Here is a 27,434-nt window from a genome sequence, read left to right on the forward strand (position 1 = left end):
TCACAATCTATTTTGCGTAAATAACTATTTCAGGACACTTAGGATCTGCTTATGATCTAGTGAATGCGAAAGCTTTATTGGTAAAGTTTTGAGCTGAGAGGCTCACATTGTTGGGCATGTTAAGTATCCTTCATTGTGGCGTGATTAATTTGCTTTGCACTACTTTCATGCCACCTGTTTCGGCTCCCCCTTACCATCGTAGGTGCTTCACATCTACTGCTGCGATGGATGCATTGTAGTTCATCGCATCCGCTTCGGCTCCTTCGTTGTGGCATCTCTTTGTTCTTATTTCCCACCGTCTTCAGATCTTTACTTTCGCTTTTCTCTGTGCTGGGCGATTTGGCGTCCCTTGGCGCTGTTTTGCTCTCTTCGCCCCAGTCAGTCGCTCCTGGTCCCCTTTAGCGCCGTATTTCACATTTCACAGCGGGTACGTTTCACAGCTGCTGGTGGCAAGATCCGAAACAGCAATCATAGGATAGCGGCGTGCAAAGCAAGCCGCCATATCAAAAGGGAAAGATGGGACCACCAAAAATTGGGAAGTTATTGCGAAAGGAAGTTATTGCGAAATGCAAAAACAAAAAATGTCAACCATGGTGCACCGAATTAAATTTCAGAGCTGTCAAAGTCGGTTAACACACGCAAAACGAAAGAACTTTTTGCGCACAAAACGGCAGTGAGAGAGGAAACACTGGAAACAAAAGAGGACGAAGCCTAAAAGCAACTAAGAAGAAGGTACCTATTGACACAGGCTGAATATAAGCACTCACAGGCAAACAGGGACAGCATGTACGATATGTACATCATGTGCAGCATGTACATCATGTACAGCATGTACAACATGTACAGCATGTACAGCATGTACGCACAGCCTGTACGAAATAGAGGATTTTAGTATGGCGTTTTCGTGCCTTTGCGTACCCTAAACGTTAATTTCTTGCTCCACGCCAAGTCGCACCGTGCGGGTAGTTATATAACCGCGTTTCGTCATTTTTGGGTTCCGACACGCTAACTATTGTCCCTAGGAAGATTTGCTAGACGGTCGTCCGCCGGCTTCGAAGGGGGCTCTTCCGTGATGCATGCAGCGGCGGCGCAAGGCAATCGGAGCGCGGCCAGCCAGTGCCGGCGCTGGGAGCAGTGCTGTTTTTCCCTATTCTAGTTCACTATAGTGCTGCCTTCGTAGGTCTGGGCCAACGTTGGTTTAAGCGGTTTCAGCCGATTTTTACTGCGCGTTTTCGTCCTCTCTTCGTGTCGGTCTACACAACGGATTAGCGAAATAAATTCGCTCCTACGAATACGAAGAGTTTTTTCACCGAGGCATGAATATATGGGGGTGGGTTTTCGCATATTATGAACGATCGAGCCAAACAACGGAATCGTGTCGCGGCCTATATATCCTCTTCCGGGCAAGAGGTTCGACACTTAGTCGGGGACAGCGGGAATAGTGTCGGCATGGCATCTTTTGCTAGCTGGGGCACATCATGCTGAATTTCGACTACGTTAACTAACAAAGAAGCGTTTTTGTGTATGGATATGTATGGATATGTAAACGCGGGAAAATAGGGAAAATTTTGTTGGGGTGGGTGGGCTCTCCAAAAATTGTTTTGTGGCCACTTCGAACCATTTTCACCTCTATCTGTTTGCGAGTCAAATGTATGCTATGAAGCTTGAACGGGATCTTACCGATTCGCATCGTTCATTAAATAGGCCCAATAGGTCTTCGCTGCTCCGCAGTGGGGATACCTGTTAAATGTATTGCCGAGTGAAAATATAGTGGTGTACGCATGCACACGACGGTTTTTTTGTTTGTTTGTTTGTTTGTTTTTGTACTTTCGGTTGACAGGGAGAAACTGACAAACGTTTCATTTTGCGTGCCTGTAATTTTTATGAATTCCACGATATGAAAAATTCGCTAACTTGAGGGGCGCGCGAAACCTATTTTTATCAAAATCAGGACGCCAAACAGTAACTGCGCTTGCATAACGCTACCAACGGGGCCCCCAATCACATAACAATGTGTGGGTTTGAGCTAGTTGGTAATTCATTGTACGAATTTCAAGCGCAGAGGTTCAGACCGGGGACGAACGGGACAAAAACAAGCGCTGTCACAATAACTACCCAATACCAATAACAATAACAGCAATCCGAAAACCAGTAACAATCTTCAAGCTGACCTATCAGCAGCGGTTGTATATATGAATGGCCGTAGGAAAATTACACAGTAACCTTTGCAGAACATTACCCTGTTTCCAGGCTTCCGCAACCTCACCGGCCCCAAACACGATGCTTGTGCTGGCAGAAGAGCTCTACCACTTCGCAATGTGGTCGGTCTGCACCCGAGACTTGGTGGTGGATTCGTATTACGTCTTCAGGACCAAGCATCATACCAGGAGCGTGGTGCTACGCATAGTCTTGTTCCTTCTCCACTCCGCCTTTCTTGGGTAAGAAAAGAAATTAGATAGTTTTAGCTTAGCTCGCAGTAACGTTGTAGTGTGAACACAACTTTTGCCGAACCATGCGCCGCACCCAAATCATTCGTTGCGCGCAGCATGCATACTTTAATATATTAAATATTTGCGGCTGAGATAGCGGTGCTCAAAGCGCCAGGCGTTGCCGGCCATGGACCGGCGGAGAAATTCAGTAGCTCACTTGACTGGCTGGTGCAATGCCAGGGGACACCGACACCCGACGAAGAGGCGGCATTTGGCATGGTGACAGTACGGTGCTTAAGCCGAATGCCACCAACGAAAGAGGTGGGATGCGAGAAAATAGATACTGGGTAATTATTTGTTTTCTTGGTGATTGATCCTACTTGCTTTTTGACCCCGTTCTGTTGTACTTTGCTTTGCCTTCGCTCAGAAGCCTTGCATTACCTCAAATTGCTTCGCATTAACTTTCTCTTCCTCAGACTAGGGCACTGCACGGGACCGATATTAAGGCCCGAGCACACGGCCCAAGCCCGATTTATGAAACCCGAGCCCAACCCGAACCCGGCCCGTGCCCGGGCGTCAATAACTGAGCCTGGCCCGGGCCCAGCCCAGGTCCATCATCTCAAGCCCAGGCCCTGCCTGGGCCCGGTCATTTATTTTGAAGCCTATGGAGGGCCCGCATGTCTGTGACCAGGCCGGGCTTAGACGCTGAAGAAAATTAGTTTATTCTGCACGTCTCCGTAGCGGGAAATAAGACGGCGCATCCGTTCTGCAGGCTCGTCTTGAACTAAAATGTCAAAAATTAGGGTTAAGAAATGCACGTACATTCGCCTATACCTGTAATACAAGAGTGTTTGAAATGACGTTTGAGTCAAATGGCCTTTGAAATTTCAAATGATAGTTGAACTGGAAGAAGTTCCGGCGATGTAACGACAATTCTCCGAACGCAGTTGAAGGTTTTCGCGTTCACCCGTCATGTTTTGCTGTCGCCGCTCTCCCAGTTTGGTTCCCGTAAAATCACAGAAAAAATTTATTTCCTTATTCAAATTGCCCACACAACACCATTATTAGTGATAACATATACAAGCAAACCAGACACAACGTAGCAGTTTTTATCTTTCTGCACCGACAGTGTTGGGAGTTCCAAGCGACTTTATAATCGTAGACCGAGTGATAGCAAAAAAAAAACTAAAGGTGATCAAGAGCGACCGTTTCAAAAACCAAGGTATGCGCGTAATTATTTTTGTAAATACGGCATGCATACACTGCGTACGAGAGTACAATTGTTCGCTTTTCAAAAGCCTTTGAGGTTCCCAAAAGTCGGTTGTCAGTCTCCTTTGACACAAACGGTCTTTATAAAATGTCACGTAGCAGCTCAAAGGTTGCGTTTGAGTCAAATGACATTCCGTTCGAAGACCTTCGATACGCTCGTGTAGCATGGGTATCACACCATCTGCAGTTCGCGTCACATCGACGTAATAACAGCTCGTATTCTTACACGAGATACACCATCCCCTTTGATGACCAGGTTCTTGGCAATTTCACGTGGTTGTCTCAGCGACAAGTTGGTATTGCTGAATTTTTTCGCTCCGCTCTTGAATCCAGGAGTATGTACGTAGGCTGAAATGTTTTACCTGCAGTGCCGGCTGAGCCGTGGTGTTTCTCTAGCATGAGAGTTTCATTCCAGCCACGTCAGCCGCATTTCGTTGGGCGCGCCTTTAAAACACACGTGTACATAGACATAGGTGCAGGGCTCCAGCTTGTCTAAGCTAATCCCTTCCCTCCTGGGGCATTCCTTGCAATCATACCTTTCGTATGTTATACCCCAAAATATAAAATCTTAAAGTACATGAAATGCCATTACAATTACAGATTAGCGAGTGCCAATTGAAGTTGAAGTTGTTTCTTCATTTGACCAAAAAGCAGTGCGTGCTCATACAAACGAAAGTACAAACAGAAAGCCCCACCTTCCAGAAAAAACAACAACAAAAACAAAAAAAACGAAAAGAAAACAAGAAGGAAGACAGTAGCCAAACTATGCAATATTAATTAAGCAAATAAGGCTTCCGCCATTTGTATCAAATGCATATATTTTTGCAGATAACAACACATTCAAAGTACTACTTTTTTTATGACCGCAGAATAAATTTGTAAAACAATTTTTCTATCGTAATACACTTATTTTACCAAAAAATGTCAGACACACAAAGTGATATTATTATATGTGTGTGACAGACACAGGTCTCCTACCCTGCAAAGCCCGTTTTTAAAACGTTGCGCACAACTAGCACCAGGACCCGCGTAAAAATGAACTCAAAATATTCCTTTTAATGCTCTTTCTAGACTTCACGTCCGAACTATTAACCCCTGTTTCAATTTCGACCCGGCCCTACAGCATTGAGCCCGGGACGGTTCCGTCCTTCCCATAATCAACTTCGGCCGGCCCGGCCTGGCCCGGCCCTCGGGACGGGTAAGCCCGGCTTTCGGGTAAGCCCGGGCCCGTGCTGTGCTCTACCTCAGACTTCAACCTTTCATTTCTATATTTATTTATTTATTTATTGATACTGTAACCCTCACTTGAGGGTCATTAGAGGGTGGAGTACAAACAAGAAAACAATACACAATGGCGAAACATACATTAGATTGGATGTTGCCGGTAGAAGAATTTTAGCGAACACTCAAACGCTTTGACATTGGAACTGGCAACAGCATACTCTAGAAGTCTTTTCCACAGTTCTATGGTATCAAGAAAAAAAATAATTTTTAAAACCGTCCAGACGAGCCCAAAAATGCCTTATTGAGTTGCTACGGTTCAACCGAGCTCCCCGTTTGGGTGCGGGTTGTATGTATGCATCTTGATTTATTTTCACTTCACCTTTTATAATTTTAAACAGCAGTTTCAGCCTTTGCTTTTCGCGGCGCACTTGCAGGAGTTCTAGTTCACATGATGTTAACAAAGTTGTGATGCATTCTGTCCTCCGGTACCGCGAGCAAATGAAGCGCACTGCTAGTCTGATTTTTTTCTAGTTTATCACTCAGTGACTGCTGAGGAGGGCTCCATACGGCCAACGCATATTCCAAAATTTGGCGAATAAAGGTCTTATATGCAAGTAATTTAGCATCTTTAGGATAAAGTGCGCAATAAAGTTCCAACCCTAAAACTCCTTTTGTCTCCCCCCGCACGGGGCACCTTGTGTATTCAAGGAGACGGTAGTGGCGATACCGCGACCCCCAAGAACACATACTCACACTGTATCCTACTCGGGCAACAAATTTTAAGGTGAAGTCTAGAAGCCTCGAACGGTGGCCGTCGGAGCCCTCGTCAAGCTACGGCCGATGGGCTTCCAGTTTGTTTACCAAGCCGAGGGCTCCGTGACCTCTCTGGTCATCATGGCAAAAGTATAAGAAGAAAGAAGTACCCGTCCCGTGCTTGATTTCTATGCCCTATGGAAAATTCAAACCCCTGCAAAAAACTTCATCGAGCCCTAGAAAAGGTCCGCACCGAGGTAACATTTCCCTTGCTCCTTTGTAGATTTTTGCATACACCTGACAACCACTCACGCTTCCTATTCAATGAATCTCTCGAAACATAAAAGCCTGTCACCTCGCAAGCCGTCTTTCTTATTTAAAAATTCCTTGAAAGTTTGTTCGGACTATCATACAACTCTAAGAAGCAAAGAACCGGTGAAGTTCTAGTCAAATCATCAACGAGCTTCAGGCCACCAAACTCCTGGGCCAAAGCCGTGTTGTCGGTCTTCAAATCGAGGGCACGGTCCTTCGCAGCCTTAATAGCTCGCAAAGATTGATCTCCGAGCCAGATCTGGTAAATGAGACGGAAGAAATCCGGGTTTGTCAGAAATCAGGCGGATATCCATAACACGAAAAGATAAGGAAATACCCACTGGACGCATCATCCGGACGTATACCCGTTCCAATCTCGCAGAGACCACGCCAAAGCATGCTTCATCCGGTACTGCGCCCGACCGTACATCCTGAATCCGCTGTTTGAAGTGCCAGCGGTTCGCGCACAGGCCTAATTCGTGTCGGGACCAGCTAACTTGCGCCAAATGAGCCCAAAATGACCACCTGAGAGATACCTGTACCACAATTAATCTGCATCATCTATGAAGGGCGTCATCCCGCAAATTCGCGAACCAGGGAGCGGGTCAAACTCTAGAAAAAAAATCACAAACATCAAGGTCGCAGAAACGATCACCTATCCAGTGGCGCGGAAAAGGTTTGCCCCTCCCTCTGGAAAGGTATGCCAACGCGGCTTTCCCGGGAGCGGAGCGGCGTCTGTTGTCGGCGGCCATCCAGATCAGCGATACAGGTACAGTCCCACCATCGCACCCCACAGGCCTGCCCCCGGCAGTAAACTAGCCATCGCACCACTTGCTGAGTCAGCAGCAGTTCTGGTGGCAACTGTGTTTGTCAGGAATGAGGCCGCACTCTTCTTTTCCGCTCCACCGGCCCAAAGAGCACGTGAGGGCATGGAGGAGATGGAGACGGAGAGAGAGAAAGAAAAATAACTTTATTATGTTTGTGGGGTAGTTGGACGTGGTGGGTGCCCCTAGTCCAGGGCTCCAGTCTCCGGGGAGCCGGTGGCTGCTCTGGCGATGGAGACGGAGGAACCCGCGGCGGCTCCCACCCCTTGAAGGGCTGCCTGTCCCACCCGTAGCACCCCTGCCACCCTTGTCGGTGGTGGTTCCAGCAAACAGCACCGAAAAGCGTGCGCAGTGTAGGGAACACGACCCGTCGAGTACTCTAAGGACGTCCGAAGACGACATGGACGTCGGACATTTCCTGTCTGCATTGCAGCGACAGGAACGGGTCCCTTCGTCGAGACCTCCAGATAAGCCGAAAAATACAATATTCACGGCCCCGAAATTAATAAACACACACACATACCTTTCCAGTCGCTCCAAACCTTAAATAATAGCATCAAAAAACATAGAATGGATTTGTAAGTACCTTTAAAATATGGTGATGATGGTTACGAGATACTGCATGCCACTCAACCGAGTGTAATGTGTCTGCAAGAAACGCATCTGAACAGCAAACACACAAACTTCATGCATAATTATGTTGTATTAGGGAGTACAGATATTGAGGCATACACTACACTTCTGGTGTGCCCATTGTCTCTCCAAAATCGATAGCATGTAACACTAGAAACTTAGGCTGTTCTCCACGCTCTCGCAATTCATACGATAATATATAACAGATTAACAACGGTATGCTCTCTTTACATCCCTCCTGGTTTCCAGCTATCTAGTTGCAATTTCGAGGAGCTGGTAGATCAGTTGCCTGAACCTTGCATCCTCATGCGCCACCTGATTGCACACAATTCTCTTTCGGACTCCTGTCGCACGAATGCCTGAGGTCGCCTTACTGAAACATTCGCAACACCCTGGGGACAAAAGCCTATTCAACAAAAACAGCCTACATACCATAACATAGCACACAACACACTCATTCACATCTTGGCTTTGCTATTGGCTCCGCAGTTCTTCCATCTCTTGAGTGGGCTGTGGGCACGAACCCGTACTATAGTGACGGCTTCTCTACCTCACTAACATATAAAAGCGAAACAAATCACCTTCCCGTGAGAAGCCCAATGAGCCACGAGCGAACTGGAGTACATTTACAGTAACATCTAAACTACACAACACATCCATAGCACACTTACACGTGGACTACGCAGCTCAACACATCACTACGCACACCCTTGAAACCGCCGAAAAGTCCATCCACCAGGCCTTTAGTGCACTGCGCAACCATAGGAGGCTGTGGTGGAACGACTGCTGCAGGCGGTCCCGAGAGGACGAGAACAAGGCTTGGGGTATCCTTCATCGGTCCCCCATGTCATATTATCTCATATCCTATAAACTGGCGAAGTAACTTGGAAAGCGCATGCGCTGGGAGCCAGAGTTAGCGCCCATTTGTGACATCTATAATCTCATACACAGGCACACAAATTCCTGACACGAATACATAAACTTAAAGGACAACAGACACATAGCCTACCCCTGGTAAGCACAACAGGAGACCCACTCGAAGACCAGGACAACACCCCAGCAGAACACTTTCAACACGTGTCCAGTACTGCACACTATACACAAACACTTTCATAATACACAAAACATCCTGCGAAAAGAATATTTGCGGGACAACAGTGTCAAACACCTCGTACAACTCTCCCTATTCACTTCATGAGCTGAAGATTGCTCTGAGCACTTAGCCTTTAGCGCCAGGTGCCGATAACATTACGTGCACCATGATATAACTCCTACACGCCTACTCTTGAGACATTCCTAAACCTATACAACAAAATATGGCTCTCTTGGCGCCTTTCCTGTTCTTGGACTTTCCTGAAAGAGGTAGTGGTGGCTGTAGTAGCGGCTTTCATGAGCGGAAAGACCATCTGTCTCCTGCAAACTATTGACCCATTGCCCTGACAAGCTTTCCTGTACAAGCTTTTCGAGAACACGATCAACAGGAGACGTGTACTTTTAAAACATTTAAGGAAAATGGCAATATGTATACCACATGACATTTCCACAATACTGCTGATTTCAATAAAGTGCCATCTGTAATTCCTATAATAGCGTAAATCGACATAATTTGTCGAACAAAATTTTGAAAAACAAAATAAATAAGAAAAATATAAATAATTACCGAAAATGGCGAGCCATGTAACGCCCTGCCTTTCACAATAATGCAGATCTCACAAAAGTTCCAAATGTAATTCTTATAATAACGCAAATGTAGATAATTCGTCGCCGACGTGACGAAATCTTGAAAAGGGCAAAAAGTATAGCGCATGGCATTTCCACAATGAGGCAGATTTTCCAAAAAGTTCTAAATGTATTCGTTATAATAAAGTAAATGGAGATAATAGGTCGAATAAAATAAAATCAAAGATAAATAAAAAAATATCTATCAAATAATCACGGTAACGCGCGAGCCATGTAACGCCCTGCATTTTCACAATAATGCAGAGTTCGGGAACGTTTCAAATGTAATCGTTGTAATAGCTTAAATGAAGATAATTGGTTTGACGAAATATCGAAAAAGTAAAAAAAACCAGCTGACGGATGAAATGGCTGCAGCAGCAGGCCTTCAAAACAAAGGGAAGATAGCAACACTACCCTACACAGACCTGAAGCCAAACAGCAAACAACAGCTTCGTAAAAGATAGCACACACTCCAGTGAACAGACAGACAACCAACTACACGTAATAAAACATCACTTACGTTGACAGACTAACGACACACACAACTGACAAAAAGAAGTTACTTTAACTAGGTTACGGACAGGCTACACCCACCTGCCCACTGGATCTCCAAGACCACTGGCACCAGGTGTGGAGAGGGCATATCTGTGAGCCCCACCTTATTCGATGCAGAGCACTCGACACAGCATGACGCAGACACATTGCAGAGGTTCAGGGACAAGACAATATACAGCACCTGTCTTATTTCATAGCGATGGTCCCATGTTTCGTAACAGACGTATTTTCAAGTACCAGTAAAAGTTCAATTTTCGCACGTAATTTTGCGGCACGCTAATCTCTACCTGGCACTTTCCACCAGTCATCTTCGTTTATTTCTAAACAGTCCACACTTGCTTTTACAACATATAACGGTAACTGAACACTCTTGCTTGGCCGTGGCTTTATTTCCTTTACCTTGCCTCAAACGGAAAGTGGGGCGGCGTCCGCAGCGCCAGCGTAACAGGAATGAAATCTAGCCTGAAAGTCCCATCCTTGGCATCTCGCAGTCAAATTATTCGACTGTCTTTTTCACAAAATATATGACCATACCCATTTACATAACGAACGGATATCACCACCAGAATATTTTTGACCTCGCCTAGAATGTCACAAGTTTGGAGTGCCATTATGCAGAACAAACGGCTGCTACACGTCATTCTTACCACGCACGAGCATCGAGGAGAATCACCTTCCCGTAACAATAGCAGCCACCCAACTTCCCGAATTCTTTAAAGAAAGCTGTTAGCGAAGAGTGCATAAGCTGGAGCCGCAATATTGTAATAACTTCGTATGAACTGCTGCACTTCTGTAATTTTGTGCGTGTAAAAACCGCTCCCCTCTGTAATACGTGCGGGTGCTGAGGGCACCAAAAAATTAACTGGAAAAGAAATGTATACCGATATGTGGTTCATGACACAAAGGTATACTGTTCTTCTTCTTGATGATCGATACATAGATTGTCTTATCTAGAACAGCTCCATCTGATTTTCAAGTAATCATTTTTACACAAAGAAAGCGCATGCGTCGTGTGCCCATAGACCTTATGAGAACTTTTCGATTGACCAACCGGTAAATGCATTAGTTTTTCTGAAAGAACACCATTGGTCCCACTAAAAAAGCTTTTGATTTAAAATAATTTCTGTTGCAATTTTGCTGTTCCGAATAAGTCATTGGAGTCACTCCTTATAGAGCTAACGCTCCTCTACGCCATACCAAACGAGGACATTCATCCCGTCGCAGGAGCTTGAGTCGCAGGAGTACAAATGTGGAAGGTGTGCTATCACGCCACGCCACGTGATCCGCTGTGATCGCTCGGAGCCTTGCCGCTGCGATACCACGTGACTAGTGGGAGGCTTAAAGGCTGCTTAGCCACCGCTTGGTCAGCCGCTGTCGCCACGAATGAAGCGCTGGATACGCCGTCTGTGTGTGCGATTCAGCGCTACCGACACGCTTGTGCAATCATCCTGTAGCCTAACTTTCATGAAACGCAGTGTGCACTGTTTGCAAATTCAAGAAAAACACACCTTTCGTTCGTGATAGCGAGGTATGAAGCGCTAAACCTGACCCACTTTATTTCTTACGTGCTTTGTAAGTATGCCACTCTATATCCGACTTGTTTTAAGCTGGCTTGCCTAGTCTCCATGCTCGCTATCGTTATGTCCTGTTTGGACGTGCGGCATAAGCTGCTCGAAATCGGTAGTTCGTTTTATTTTCCTGCCCTCTGGGCACATATGATGAATGTTCTGAAAGATACAGAAACGGTACTTTTATACAATTTGCGAACAACACATCACAGGCGTGTGGGTCCGACATGCCTGGAAACTGAAAACGATGTTTTCCTTTAAGATGCACAACCAGAACCAATATGTATAAATTATTGGATATGTCCTTCAATATCCACCTTAATATTTCTTACTCCTGCAATTCAAAAACAGCTCGCAATTTTTAGTTGTAATAATATAACAAGCATAGCTGCAGACATCACGTTGTTTCCATCTCGCCTAATTATGAATACATGTACTGCTGCGAATCCAATAATGAAACAGAATTTTTTAGAATAATGTGACTCGGCAAGGTATCCCGTTTTACAAATTCCGACACTGTCAGGGTGTTTGGAGATGCAAAAACAAAATGATTGTTGGGCAAACAAATACTGTTTCCAGGTGCTAGACGTTACTCCGGATTTAGCCGCATCCTTGCAGCATCGAAAGCATAGCCATGCATAGAAATTCGAAATTTATACCTTGCATAGAATAAGTAACAAAATTATCGTAAAAAATATCCCTGTGCCCTACGAAAAAATAGAGCGGTGTTTGTACTAAATGTGTTGTTTCATGGGGCACACGACATCCAGTTTTTGTTACATCTTGTCTTCTGTCCTTCCAGTCTGTCCGTTAATTTTTTTCAAGCATTAAAAGAAGCCGGCACATGCTGACCCTAATAAAAAATTTGCATGCTCATCTTAGTTGTCGTTCAAACCTCATGTCCATATTCCCAAATCACTCAGCCTACAATTCGTGAGCTCTGGTTGAATACAAAACATCTTACCTCACTCACACGGCAGGTTTCAGTGTCTGAGTTTACCTGAACACTCCCGCACATGGTAAGATAAGCACAGACGGATGTTGAGCTCAACCTTATAACATCAAAGCTTTGGAAGATTGGTCGCGTCTGGTGACGACTTCCTCATAGATTATATTCCTGGTTTATTGCGTCTTGGCAAGACGAACGAATGTTCACCTCAGGCCTATAACAAAATTCGTGCTCTTACATTGCCTTTACGGACTTGAAAACTAAAACTCTCCTCAAGGTGCAGACACACGTGCAAGCAGAGGGGCCAGAAAGTTTGTGAATCGCGCTGGCATTTTCAAACGCCTAAAACAACAACAAAACTATTCCATGAAGGTTGTCTACACACCATAAAAATATGGGTGGCTTGAGAACCGATTTCTCCTTATTAGCTTGTAAGTGTCCTATAAAATCCTTAGGTTTCGTCTCTTTTTTTTTTTAGGGTTTCACATGAATCGATTTATTTCACGCCGCAACGCAGGCGCCATGGAAACTCCGCAGTTCTGCCCCCGAAGATGCTCTACCTGTTCGACATGCTTTTCCACACGTGCCGCCTCGCATGGGACGCAGCGGTCATAATGGCCGCTGTGGGCTGCCCGGGCAACTACTTCGCCAGGATCACTGACCGAAAGCTGGGAGGCTACGACTCCGACTCGGTCCTCGTCGCCCTCATCAGCATCGCCTATCACGTCACGACGCTCACGTAAGAGAACCACTCAAAAAAGCACCTAGCCACACTAACAAGCCCACAGTAAAATAATACTTTGATGAGGTCAAAAAAACATATAGGCTTGCATGTTTGACGGAATAAGGCCTGTCTAACAACCATGCAGTGACATACCGATCTCTTTGTATTTTATTACCAAATCGCACATGGCAGACTACAAGAAAGCCGAGTGCATGACAGTGTCGCCACGAATCTGCGGTCGAGCTCGAGCGCTTCTTTATTTGTAAGTGAAAACATCGTTTTCAGGGTGTACTTTTGGCTATCTCAAAAATCAAGCCACAATAATGTGAAAATGGATGTGTAGCGCGCAGAACTGCACACGTTTCCGAAGTGTTTTGCTGTGTCACCAGTTCAGCTGACCAGGGGCGGGCAATGTGCTGTTGTAATGTATGAACTCTCCCGCTCTAACTCTCACTCGTTGGCTAACGAAGCGTACGCTTCCAAGCAGCCCCTGCCCGTTTGAAAGATATAAGGTTATCTGACGTGCGGCACAAACAAAGGATACCCCACACATTGTTCTAGGCTTCTCTCGCGCACTTACAGTCCTTGTTCAACCCCGGCCTCCATGAACCGGCGAGCCTTTACGGAAAGCGTGCCGCACGCGTTTTCCCTTCGGCGCCTCGCGACAGAGGGCGCGTCGGTACCGCGCCCAGCGCCATGACTTCATCGCGCCGCCGGGGCAAGCCTTGTTGCGCCTCCTCAATAATTTTTGCTCCGTGGATCAGGGTAACGCCCTTTCCGAAGATGGCTTGGGGTTGTATACGACCTTTTAAGCAATCAGTCGGGTTCTTGTCGCTCTCAGAGAAAGCCCCACGGCGGCAAAGTGAAAGAAAAACGGCGGATGGCGTACGCTGAAAGCAAGCTTACGAAATGGTTACTGAAACCCGGGAAAGCAATCAGTGAGTCCCTATGCGTGGATGAGCCATCAACATTTGGGCAAAAAATGAATAAAGGCTTTCAACTTGGGAATTACATTCTCCTGGTGGACGAGTTAAAACGCACATTAACCGATGAAGATAACCGAGAGAGAAGAATTTAGTTCCTCACCTTGGCTACGCATTCTTGGTCCCTCCAAAACATCGTGACATTTCCCAGCGTCTCGGAGCGGGAGGTGCGTAAAGCAGTGGCAGTGAAAGCACCTAAAGGAATTTTAGGAACACGACCAAAAATGCAAGGCCACGCACACAGCGATGTCATCCAGTCTTCCACTATTCGATTTTTCGAGGAGCACTCTGTCTTTTATTGCGTTCCTGGAAGGCAGCTAGGACGTTCTGATCGGCCGCCACAAGCTCCTTCTATTGCTGCACTAAAAAAATTACGCCCACCTTCCCGCGAGGGAACCCTGATGTGATGCAACTCATCGGGGGGTTCAATTGGTCGTAACGTTGCCTTGAGCGTTTGCGCTGACGCTGGTATTGGATTGTGTCAGCCCACTCGCTGAAGGGACCGTCGCTTCCATCACGTCTTCATCGGAAGAAACAAGTCAAGCACGGAGTCGTCAAGCAAAGTCACGCGGAGTCGAACGAGAGGGAGCGCTTACTGAACCGCAACAGCGCGCTACCCGCTTTATACTTACAGCGCCTGAAGGAGAGGAGACAGCGGAGGAGAGTCGCGCATGCGCGCACTTGCGCACCGGAGCAGACGCGAGCGGAGCGAAGCGCGCGCGCAGCTGTAGTTGTTATGCTAATGCGACGGAGTGAGAGTGTTGCACACAGCTGTCGGAGAGAAGAATGCGGAGGAGTTAGTTGCACATGCGCAGGTGGTGTGCGTCGCGCATGCGTGCACTTGCGCGCGCCGGAGCAGTTGTTAATGCAGCGTTACGCATCGAAGCGAGCCCAAACAAGCGCGCCAGCTGTGGTATGCTAATGAGCCGGAGCATACCACAGCTGTGGTATGCTCACAGCTGTGGGAGAGAAGAACGGAGGAGGAATGCGGACGGACGCCGCGACAACGACGCAGGAGGGACATGCCTCAGAGCAAGAGATGCGTCGCATCTAAAAAATGCACCGCACGTGGAAAAACATATGCAACTTAAAGTGCGGTTTTTCGTCATTTGCCACTTTGAGACTTGCCCACTGTGTTCTGGCTGGTGCCAGTAGCACAAACACCGTGTGCGTGTGCTCGCGCTTGGAGCACCAGAACTTCAAGCTGGCGCTTCATGCTAGTGACCTTAGTCAGACGCGAAAAAACTATTAGGAGCAACCGTCTGTTAACTTGAGAGCGAGATGTGCATCTTTGGGAGGTGTGGCGATTGCCGCGGAACAACGTACGCCAAGACTAAGCACAGCGAAGTCCAAGTCCAAGATCGGGTTGGTGGTACTCGGTGCGTACTCGAACCTTCTGGTCTGACACCACCGGAGTTTTTTGCAAAATGTTTATCAATGTTGAGTCCAATGTTGAGTCAAATGAATGTAAACATTATTCCTTGTAATTAGGATGCTTAATACGCGCGAGCTCTGAAAGAAGCCTTAGAAAAAGAGGAGCAGTTGTTCTCATTGACTTTACGGAGAACTATAGCCTTGTAATTCAAGATGCACCTCAGGTATATCACTGCGTGAACACGCAAGCCAACATACATCCAGCAGCCGTGTGCTACGCCTCAGAGGACACCTAGGTGATTGTCTGATGTCCCCGGCTATGATTTCGGAATGCTTGAAGTAAAAAACCATAGCTGTGTTAGCATTGCAGGATGATCTGATAGGAATGTTTGGAGCACAACTTCCCCGAACTAATGGAGATCCATTATTTCGCTGACGGGACGTGTTTCTAATACAAAATAAAACAAATTTATAGAACTTGTGCTAATTCAGAACACTCGGCCCTTGGCGGCGATAAAGTGCCGCACGACGATTATGAGCAGCTCCTTCGTCTCCCACACCGTCACGCTTTGGAACTCGATCCCGGATAATACTGCTTCGTGCAGCGACCGCGCAAAATTTCGTGAGAAACCAACCTATATCACCAAACAAAAAGGATGCCACCTAAACACCACACTTGCGTCCTTCGTCTCTCTCTCTTTTTTTAGACTTCTTTCTTTGCCTTGTTATTACACTGCTGTAAAATTTATTCTTAGTCTTGCTGTTGCACTAGAGTGTTCATTCCTTTTTTTTCGTGTTGCTTCTTGTTAAAATGTGTGATCAGTGTCACTTATTTAGATGTTACAACCCGGACGTAGGCCTTGTCACTTGAGTGTGAATTCCCTTCCTTTTTATTTCCTCTTTTGTTGTCCCTTGTTAAAACTTGTGATCATTGTAACTTTTTATGGAGTTGTTCAAACCCTGATGTACGTCGTCACTTGAGTGCTGATTCCTGTCTTTTAATTTATTTTTTGTTATTCCTTGTTACCTTTTTCTGAAGATGTTGCAACCTTGATGTGCGCCCCCCCCCCCCCCCCCCCCCGTATGGAATGCCTCCGGGTCCTTATGGATGAATAAATGAAATGAAATCACTAAAGTGACTACCCGATACAGGCCAACGGGAAATATTTTTCGACATCCCAGGGCAAGAGTGCGCGTGACAGGACTGGCGGAGCAGTTCAAGGTGCAATATAGCAAACACACAAGTTCGGTTTATCGAAAAGGTTACCTCGTTAGAATCACAATGACACAATTCTGAACGTACACTTCACTTAAAGAAGCTATATCATTAAAAAAAATGAATGGCCGTGCGACGCACTAGCTCATTTCCCGCAACAGAACATATGATGGCATACCAGCCAGCTCTGCGATTGGCTGAGGCCGGCAAAAGCAAACGTAAATTAGGCAGAGATTATAAGTTTGCCGAAAGAGCTATTTGCGCTTAAATTTAGGCCACATTCTTTTTATAGCAGGAAGAATGGTGGGATAAACAGTGGAAGGTATAAAGCACAGGTTAACATAGAAGTACCGATGCGTACTGCTGTTGGTACTTGCGCAGAACGCTTGTTTTAACTGCACATCCCTGCGGCTATCTGGGGTTGTCTCAGACGACACTGGATGATGGTAAGCGACGGCGTCTTACGGGACCAATTTGTCGAGCGAGCGCCATATTTCACGAAACTCCCGCCCTGCACAAAAACAAGCGAGGTTCCAAATACGGTCAAAAACAAAGCAAAGGCAGAAAACGGCTCGCTCTGGTATGGTGGCGTCATCTAGGTTGGCTAACCACAAACAAGTCTCCACTTCACACCAAGTTGCTATCAGTTGCTATTCAGTTCCTATCACCTTTTTTGTCAAAATTTTGTTAAGTATTTTTATGTCTATTTGCTTCTCTTCCCCTAGTTTTCGTGTATATGTTTTCTTGCGAATTAAAATCGCACAGTTGTTCGTCAGCGCTTGTGCCGTATATTACTTGCTCAGTCCCATCTTCCGCGCTGTTTTGAAACGATATGATGTACCAACAAGCCCTTAGTTCACACCAAGTTTAGCCTGAAGAACCGTTATCATGATGTCAGAACAGACGCCGTTAAAACACATAATGTGGCGGCAGAATAAAAAATTTAACCTAAATAGAATAATTTCGCAGTGAATAAAGCACCGCTTTGTTCATAGCGCTGGGGGTACTATAAAACACGAGTTCTTTCGAATAAAACAAACTTTTATTTTGACTGCAGGGCCCCTTTAAGCACATCGCAGAAAAAAATGGCTTCAAAGGTCTTTTCAGGAACAAATACAAGCGCCAGACGACCCATTCCAGCACCCCTACAAAACCGTGCAGTCTTTCGAGCTTGCAACGGTGGTCACGTGACGTCTCAATGGTGGAGATGCCGAGGACCTTCCCATTAACTAGGGTTGCCACCTGCTCGGTTTTGGACCTGCCCGACCGGTTTTTAAAGACGATAGTCTTTCTTGGGCTACTTAAACCCAGAAATTTTGGTCTGTCTGTCTGTCTGTCTGTGACTCGATTCAGCCACCCGGCCAAAGCAAAACAATGCCTGTGCAATAGTCTTATATAGTCACAGGTAAATCTACCCGTCTATGTCCGGTGTAATGTTCATACTTGTCAACATTGTTGAAAAAAAAAACAAGACATTACGCAAATATGAGACAACAAATCAATACACAAGTGATATTTGCACTGTTTCTTTATAAAAAATCAAACATGCTTGTCTTTTGAGAAATTAAATACTTCATCAACTGCAGAAAAAGAATTCACTCCGCCGTCGCCTGCTGTCGCTCGCGCCACTATAGCTTCTGGGGCCATTTTAAAAAATCAACCGGCAACAGTTAGCCAAGGTTCTACTAGGTAGGTTCCACGTTCTGCTTGCAACGCGCGTGGAGTAGGGAAACGCGGTTCTATAAACGCTGAAGTAGGGTGCCTCGATTAACGCGCGTCTTCGCCGTACGGCAGCGTTCGCATCGAGACACCCGGTTTGGAGCAGTGGAACGCGGGAAATTTAAAATGATTGAAGCAAACCTTTGGCGTCTTTACCTTGGGAGGAGCGTGACGCAAGAGGAACAACATGAGAGGTGAGCGGGAAAGCGAAGGGAGGCATTTACTTCGCAAAAGCCGATAAAGACTATCGTCTTTTGACGGCATTTGCAACGAAAGGAGCAGATACACGGCCACTTTTTTACACAGCGGGCCGGTTGCCGGTCCATACTTAAAACCGGCTGTTATTAGCCGGTTTCTTGGCCCTCGTGCCATGATCATGCCCGTTTTGGCGTTTTATAGGTGTCGATTCAACCACTAAGACAATGAATATATGTCGACAAGCTGCGTGAAGACACGCGAACAAAGAAAATACGTGGGCGAGCGCGCTTTTTGAGATGGAGGGGTCCTAAGGGAGGAGCAAAACAACGAAATGCTGCTGCCGCGGTCAGCGATTGCGCTTACTTTTCAGTGAAGCACATATAGAGCAATAACCACGCTCTCATTCAATTTCAGTACAAAGGTTATGTTGAGTAGAATCCTGCAATAAATGGCACTGCATCTCAACAAAGTGGCGTCTTTTTTTTCAACACAAATTAAACATTCTATATACCACCCCCTCCCAACCCCTGAAGGGCTGGTTTTTTTTGGGGGGGAAAGGTAGCAACCCTACCATTAACGCCGCCTAAAACCCGTATTTATGCATCATTGCGCCAACAAAGTGTCCATATCGTATTACGGTTATCTTGCCACATGCGGCCAATCATCCATTCAACGCGCTATTCTAGAAACACGACACGAAGTGTTCGAGATCAACACTTATACAGCCCGGATGCAACCAAACCAACCTGATCTGACATCCAAAGTACCGGATAGTACATTTAGGAGTAGTTCCCACGGTCTCCTTATGCAGGAACAATATACGCCTTTCAACCTACAACACGCCTTCGAATATAAGCCATTGCGAGTGTAGGGCCACCAAGGGCGAAGCAGGTTCAGCGGAACATTGAACACAAAAACAGTGCTGCTGGTTGGATATAGCCGGTTAGGTATATGTGAAAATGACCGCGTAAATATGCGATAGTCAGCGAGCGAGCGTAAGACATATCTGACATTATTTGATGCACGAAATTGCTTATAAAGGAAGATGCCCCTCCTTCAGCCGTGAGCCTGGGTTTATTGTATGCATGCGCCAGCTTCAGCCATCTCCGGACTGCTCAGGAATGGGGATCCGGTGTGGAGCAGAGAACAGTTTCCTATATTACCGTGCTTTCGATGTAGTGTACTTACCTGTATTCATATCTGCATTGCTGATATACGCCGCCTAAACAAATTGGTGACATGCTACTGAAAGAAGCGCCTTTGTTATGCGAAAGAACTACTGTACGTTACATCCAGACAACCTTCATATTTAACACTAGAATCAGTTGAAACAAGCGCCCGGCGCGCGGTGACGTCCAACATTCCGCTATTCCTTCGTTCCCGCAGAAAAAAAATGAATTGATGCCAAAAGTTGGCAAAGTAGAATATCTGTAAAGCTGCTGTTCTGTTGGCCTGGGTTGGTTGATGTATGCGGGAATCACACAGCTGTTCTTAAAACAGGCGTATACAAGCGCCAGAATGTCTTGTTTATAACGTCGCATCGATGAAACCTGTTCAAGCTGTATTTATTGAGTTATACGCATTAAGTGCGAACTTATAGACCATTGCTTCAATAGCCCTGTAATAAAAAAGCACAAAACGTTGCTTTCCAGCCTAAATGATGCGAGTCACTGTAGCTAGGCAGAGTTCTAATTATTTTTCGCAAGGCTTGAACTCACCATGCGCCAGTTGATACGCGTCCGCCTTTTCGACAAAGTTGGAAAGGAACTGATGATCTAGGAGCCGTTTTGTAATCGAACTAAGAGCGCGAACTGGTCGTTTCTAAACTCGCACTCACTCGCGCCGAAAACTGTGCAGCATGTACTACCGCCGGATGGACGTGGCCCCGACTGAGAAGCCCTCCGTCCGGGTGTCGCACTGCTTGTCCTGGCTCAAGAACACCTTCGAAAGAAGACGCGCGGCCATGACCGCCCCGCCGCTGTTGCCCGACGCACTCGAACTTGAGCGGGCGCGCGAGACCGAGCAGGTGCGCTATCCGTCTAAGATGCCCTTAACCAGCAACGCTGTGGTAGGTAGAGCAAGCCTCTTCATCCGGTCTGCTCAACGTTGCGCGTCACCCAGGTATAGGATCAGCTTCCCAGACAAGGCGGCAGTCTCGCAGAAGCCAGTTTTCAGAGTCATCAATACAGGGCGCAGTGGCCTCGTAGGGCGACCTCCTATTCCTCCCGCCGCTTACGCTTAGCTTTCCGCGAACTGCACAATTTGCGGCCTATAAAGCTCAAGCTAAAGAACGATGCATAATGATGTCAGACAATGCTGCATCGACATTCGTTTCCATGAGAAGGCAGCCGTACGGCTACAAAGGAAAGCTATAAGGCTTCCTCAGAAACTTCCCTGTTGAATAAAAATTTATCCTGGTCCAGGATTCGAACCCGGAACCACCACTTAATATACCAACCGAGCTAACCAGGAGGCTAGTCGTTTGTAGCGAAAGAGCGAATTGATCAAAAATTCGAAGTAAAGGACTCGAAGTAAAAGTTAATCGACCAGAATTAGGGGAAATCCCCACACAGAAACTTACTCCACCTTGAGGATTTCCCCTAAATCTCGCCGATCCATTTCCCTGTATAATTTTTATTTACATACATATTCTTGCTGTTGTATTCCATTGTTGTATTTTGTTTGTTCTATTTCTATTGCTGATTGTTTTCTGTTGTGTTCAGGGGACAACACAAAATGATATATAAATTCATTTACATGATTTCATGTATGATCAGAAAACGCACCCAAGAAACGGCAGACGCAATTTGTTTTATACATGACAAATGCATAAAAGGGGGTGTGCTTTTTTGTAATTTTATATTTTATAAACTATGTACTTAAAAAGGACTGCTTACCGACGTTATATGTCATGTACCGGGGGAACCGGTCTAGCCTCAAGTGAAGCAGTTCACTTTTTTCCCGGGCACAGTGAGGATACAAACAAAGAAATCGAATTTAAATTGGCAGCGCCGCCGTTCTCGGGCGAGCGGCCGTTGATGTCCGAGCCGACGTAAGAGAAGCACAGCTTCGCTGCTCCAGCAGATTTCACGCTGGGTGGAACTGGGTTCCTTTTAAACAGCGGAGCTGTAGAGCAAATCGTCATGTATGGTGTCCGCAGTTAAGAACACCAAGAAAATGCCGAGCGCACGTGAGCGCGCGCACTTGAGAGCGTTCCTCGCGGCGACCGCCTACAGTTAATCAGACCAAGAAAATGCCGAGCGCTCGTGTTTGCGTGGCTCGGGGAAACCGCCTAGCGTTCCCGGCGCACGTTTCTCCAGCCAAGCGGACCCACTTAAGGAGATTGGCCAAGATTTATAAAACAAAACTCCAATGTTCGCCGTAATGGTTGTAACCCTTGCTCGGAACGAAAAGACTCCAGTGGTCGCCGTAATCGTGGCAACACTTGCTCGGAACAAGAAAGACACGCCATATCGTACGCCTCTTCAAGGTGATGTCCAATTATTATCACTTCGAAAAAAATAACGGAAGCTCACACTTAGTGCAACAATGATGGAGTAAAGATCGTTGCGATAGCGAAGAAGCAACTCGACTGCAATCGTGAACTTAAACTGTAGTGAAGGTCGTGAAGGTTGCGTACAGGTTCGCTACCTTTAAGTCTTACGCACTAGTGTGACATGTCTTCTTTTTTTATCAAACGTTTATAAAACAATAACCATATAACGAAAAACACTTAAAATGGTCGCAGGTAAAATGATCCGTGCTCAGTAAATACTGTATGAGAGGTAACGAAGAAATGCGCCCGCTCACTCCGTACGGATGGTTAACCGGTGTAGCTGTACCTGTGGCCTGGTGATTTAGGTATGACGCGTGGCGTACCCATTTCGGAGTAACGCCACTGCCACATTGAAGCCGCTTTGCCTGCAGCGCCTCCGCCCCTGCCCGCCTTATAGCTGCGCGCGCCCTCTACTGCGAGGGACTGTTTTCTGTCCTTGCGATGTTCCGTTCCCACCTACGAGTGTTCGTTGATGCGAGTGTAGCTATGTCATCTAAAAACCCCGCCAATCCTCTCCCCTTCTATCTTCTTTCTAAAATGCCTTTTTCTTGCCCATGAGCAAGGCCTTGCGGCGGAGGAGTTCCGTGGGTTTCCCGGATTTTTCTTTTGTCTATCCCTACAAAGCCTCTCTTTGAAAGCGCCAATGGCGTGCTTTAACATGTAGAATCCGCGTCATTGGCATAAAATCTGTCTTTGGTATTGTAGTGTCGTCTGAAGATCGGACACTTTCGCTGGTTTTCCATAAAGCCTGCTTTGCAAGGCGTGTTGCTATGCAAAGTGGGGGCTTCTCACACTTTAATTATGCATCCTAAAACAACTCATTCAATGATTAGTCAGAAGAACGACTGCAACTTCGCACGCCGTAAACCGCGCCCGAGGACGCGGAAGATAGAAGGGGGGAACATGGCGGCGCTTACTGGCGAGCGTTTTGAAAGCGCCAGCTTTCTATGCCTTGTGATGGCGCTCGATGTCGCTACATGACTCACTGCAGGAAAGCCCACTTTACACAATGGTTTCACAAAGCTACGATGATGATAAGCGAAAGCACGAGAAAAAAAAACGCTTTCCCTGGTGTGATTCTAAACTGGGTCCCTCGCGTTATCAAGCCGACGTTTATCCAACTACGCCATTCCAACATAGCCGGAGCAATTTGAATTTTGGACGTTGACTTTGACTCAGCTTCTAAAAATAGAAAGCTACGCGTTGTAATCATTTTTTTGTTAGGCATAAACACAAATGCGGCGTTTTTTTTTTTTTTTTTTTTGAAAATGAGCCAGATCCGCAAACCGAAACCGAGCCGGAAAAAGCTGCAGTGACAGGAAAAACTCGGCAACTTTCCCCTCAAAAAGAGTGGCTAGGAAATAGTTGAGATAACGCCCCGAAAACGTGTACGCAGATAGTAGTTCGTATCGAAAATGAGGCAAATCCTGCTGTTGCGTGGATCAAAATGAGCCCAATGCATTTGCCCAATGGGTGTTTGCTTTTGGCATGAGTGTTCAGACTGTATCGTGGGTGTTTCCAGAAGTTTTTTTTTTTTTTTTTTTTGCGTTTGGGAGTTGGCTTATTATGAATTCAGACGGCAATTTAGAGATCGACGAAACATCCATCCCCAGATGGCAACAACGAAGTGAACGGAAGGAGTGAGCAAGATGAAACAGAGATGTGAAACAATGATTTCATTTCGTCTCACCCATTTCTACGAAATAACTCCAGTTATATTTTTTGCTCCCATATCGACCATTTCAGTGCTTAACTAAATAGCCACAGCTTACAAGCCCTGCCAAATCTTCCGTCCCCCCGCTCTCAGAGTACGAATTACTCCATTACGGTGAAGAATAAGATATGAACAGCCTTCTTGTGAAGCGTTTTGCAAATTCGCGGCAAAGCAATGAAGAGCTTCCTTCGTTGGTGCCTTGATGCGGGCCCAAGATAATTATCCTAAGGAAGAATTCGAAAAGAGAAACTAATAGTGCCAAGAGGACTCACCTGCTCCCCATGTATACTTCTACTGTTCGTGTGGCCCTGTTGCGTATTTTAATGCCTTTTCCACCAAAACTCAATCGCACAAAGCTTGAAAGTCAATTTAAATTACGTCGTCATAAGAATAAAGCATCAACTTCCCTGTTTTAATTCAATATAAGCCACTTTATCACCAAAATATTGGTCAAATTCATGGAATAATTTTTAATTACTCGTGGCCTTAAACCTCCCCTAGCTGACAGGTAAAATATATCATATAACAGTGTTGATAGCACTGCATTTAGGTCAGGTAACAAACTTCCGCTTGTTTCTCAAATTCGCATTATGTGGATCTGACTCATTTCCAAAAAAACTCCTCAAATATATACTGCCGCCGCAAACACTTTCTCAGGGCGTCACCATGACACTGGAGTGCACTAGGCAACAGATCAATATACTCGCACACAAGAAAACCGAGCAACCTAATTATTTGCTTTCGATGGGAAAACAAATTCCTTCTGATGTCGCGACCCAGGCGCATGGGTGATACACTCGCCTTCGTTTCTTTTTATCTGAGCCGTTCCCATAACTTCTGTTTTCCGTCGGTCATTGTTGCCACCATGTTAAAAACTGGCCTACCAAAAGTTATCCTGACAGAAGGCTAGGCTCGCCGCGGATGCTTTGTTAAAAATTATTTGCCATTCGTTCTTTGCTTCAGGGGCATTGTTTACTCATTGCCTTTATCATACGACAGAATACGGCACAATACGCCAATCAAGCACGTGCATTAATATAGGTATCATGAAGCTGTAGGTGGCTTTAAAATAATTCATATGCCCACAACACTCGACATTGCGCTACAAACACCGAACGAAGTTAAGCGGGCTGTCCTCCGCTGCTTCAAGACGTGTATTTTGGTCAGCACAATGACCAGCTGACAAGAGAGGTGATGGAGGTGGCTGACATAAAAAGAAGCGAAGATAAGTGTATCAGCCACGCGTCCGTTAAGACACATACGTTAAAGCGAAAGGCTTGCCTGACAACATATCAGTGATTACGGCAGCAAAGTTAAAAAATATTTGCGATCTATATTATCAGGCACGTACCAATCTCCTAACTACACAGCTCTTATGAAGACACTTTGTAGCTAATCAAGAGGTTAACAATGTTTGCATTTGGCCTGAGGGCGGGTGTGGATGCCAGCCTCCGTTGCGAAAGAAATTTTAGGGCTATGTGTTGAAAGGCTGTTGCATATCTGTTGCCTGTAACACACTTTTGATGTTTTATAACCGCAGATCTTCCAGAAATCACTGGACACTTCCCACCGCCCATCATCGAGCAGCACTGTGAAGAAGCGCCGCAAGGCGCCTGTCGCTACTCCAGGCCCGGTGAACGACAACTAGGTCGAAGCCCTGAACTGAACGCCTTAGTTGCTCATGGCTGCCACCAAGGATAGTCCGTGGCATTAGCTACCCAATCGCTTTATTTGATATCATCAGCTTGCCTTCCACAGTACAGGCTCTGCTCCTAGATTAAAGGTATCTCAGAGGGCACAAGTCCGATTTAAAAACGTATCTAGTAACTCCTGCTCTTCGCAAATTCTAACACATGGTGTTCTCAAACGACGAGGCTTAGGACGGCGAAAACATTTTCCTGATTATATTTTTAAGCGTTTCAAGTATTGAAGTATTGTTAGAACCCTACTTTTCTCATTATTATCGGCTTGCTCGCCCATTAAACACGTGCTCCATTGAAAATTACAAAATAGTCATGCGAATAGACACACACCCAACGTAAATGTTGACTCCTTGGTAAAATAAATTTCGTTTGCCACATGATATGGACTGGCATGCACAAAGTGACTCCATTTAACGGGGTACACGTTGTTCCCTCACTTGGAACAAGAATGCTCACTGGGCTTTTGCATAACAAACGATCATTCTTGCTGCACCTAATGGCTGGCGGGCTATTGATATCTTGAAGGTAGATTTGAATCCGTGGTGCAGTCATTATTGTCGGTAGGCTCTGATTGTAGGTCTGATGGGAATCACCATAGAAATAAAACCTCGCTATTTTCCTCTGTCCTCCCCTACATCTAGTAAATGGAAAGCATGCGTTTTCCTTGGGTGGCAAGAAACCATGTTGCCCAAATAGTAGATGAGTTCCTTAACGGCGATCATTGCTGCCTATCGGAACTAACGCCCTCAGCGCGTTATTGCGTCTTACTACTGGTGTGGGACTTCACACAGCTTAATAAGGGAAACGCTGCGGACGCACAGGTCCGCAGAGAAAAGGGCTCACCCCGCAAGGCAAAACATCTTCGGTAGTGTGACAACGTTTATGTGTACATACCGGAATAAAGCAATTACGTAATCGCGTCGTAGAGATTAGTTAAACGAAATTCTTAACCGTTGAAAGCTTATAACCCTTGCTACGTTATAGGTAGTTATAGACCTGTATCTTGCTTTTATCTATGTTAATCATGCTCAATAAATTTGATGACCGCTGAAAGTCTCCACAACGTTTTATTTTGCCTGTGCTGCACAGTTCCAATCCGGCGAGGAGAAGCCAAGTTCATTTCGAGTCTTCAAGGGTAACGCGTACAACGTCAGCCACGTCAATATTTAGTTAATACGTCATTAAGCTGAGTTCCATGCGCGAGGAGCTTCCCGCAGCGCCGTAGTAGTTCTAGATGATGATAATGGAGCCTGAGAAGGGCCACATAAAAGTTTCTGGAAATCAATGAAGTTTGCTTTGAAGAAGAAAGCATGGTGGTATCAAGGTCTCCCTAATTCCTACCTTTTGTTTGCGTCTGTTTCTTCGCTTTCATTCTTTCAACTCATGGCGCGGATTGCTCCAACACGTTACATCGTGTTTCTGTTCCATTGCTTCCTCCTCTTTCTCTGTCTTTTGAAGCTGGGCAGACTGGGGAGACTGGGGAAACGCTACAGCTTCTTCGGAATCAGAGTTTTGCGCGGCTGAGGCGAACCTGTTCTAATCACATGCTGTCACGTTCATTGGTGACGCGGCCGCACCGGTCTACCTTTTCTTCAACCGTTGGCATTGTGCGAAGGTATACTGATAGGTCAATCATGGCTCCAACTGAGAAGAGCGCGGTTCAGTTCCCATAGAATGACAAATAGTTTGTACTTAGTCTTCACAGCGGCGGTAATTTTTTGTACCGGAGAACAAATACAACGACGGTTTTTCGCACAATGGGGCAAGCGTTCGCCTTAAAACAGGTTTTCAGGGTAGGTTCCAAACCTTCAGTGAAAATTGACAACAATCTGTACCATGAAGGACCGGGCAGTCAATGATGGTAGCGGAGGAGAAAGTAGGTACAAAATCGCCGGGGTGTTTGCTCTGCCCTCCTGAGCTTAACTGAAAATACTAATCGATTCCTACGTAATTTGCAATGTTAACTCTCAATTTTTTATTATTTCTTCGTTTTTGGAATGCAAAATGCCTTC

At 45.9% G+C, this 27,434-nt stretch overlaps 1 protein-coding gene across 1 annotated transcript; it reads left to right on the top strand.

Moving 5' to 3' along the window:
* The first annotated feature begins 2,256 nt into the window (after positions 1 to 2,256).
* On the top strand, positions 2,257 to 25,934 carry LOC144167011 (uncharacterized). Its single transcript, XM_077696414.1, has 4 exons — positions 2,257 to 2,438; positions 12,753 to 12,974; positions 20,307 to 20,475; positions 25,260 to 25,934. The coding sequence occupies exons 1-4, from the start codon at positions 2,281 to 2,283 to the stop codon at positions 25,365 to 25,367; spliced, it is 657 nt and encodes a 218-aa protein (XP_077552540.1). The 5' UTR covers positions 2,257 to 2,280; the 3' UTR covers positions 25,368 to 25,934.
* The last annotated feature ends 1,500 nt before the right edge of the window (positions 25,935 to 27,434 follow it).

The sequence above is a fragment of the Haemaphysalis longicornis genome, unplaced genomic scaffold, assembly GCF_048455015.1.
Source record: "Haemaphysalis longicornis isolate Haplotype H1 unplaced genomic scaffold, Haemaphysalis longicornis Haplotype H1 scaffold_2, whole genome shotgun sequence".
Taxonomy (NCBI): Eukaryota; Metazoa; Arthropoda; class Arachnida; order Ixodida; family Ixodidae; genus Haemaphysalis; species Haemaphysalis longicornis.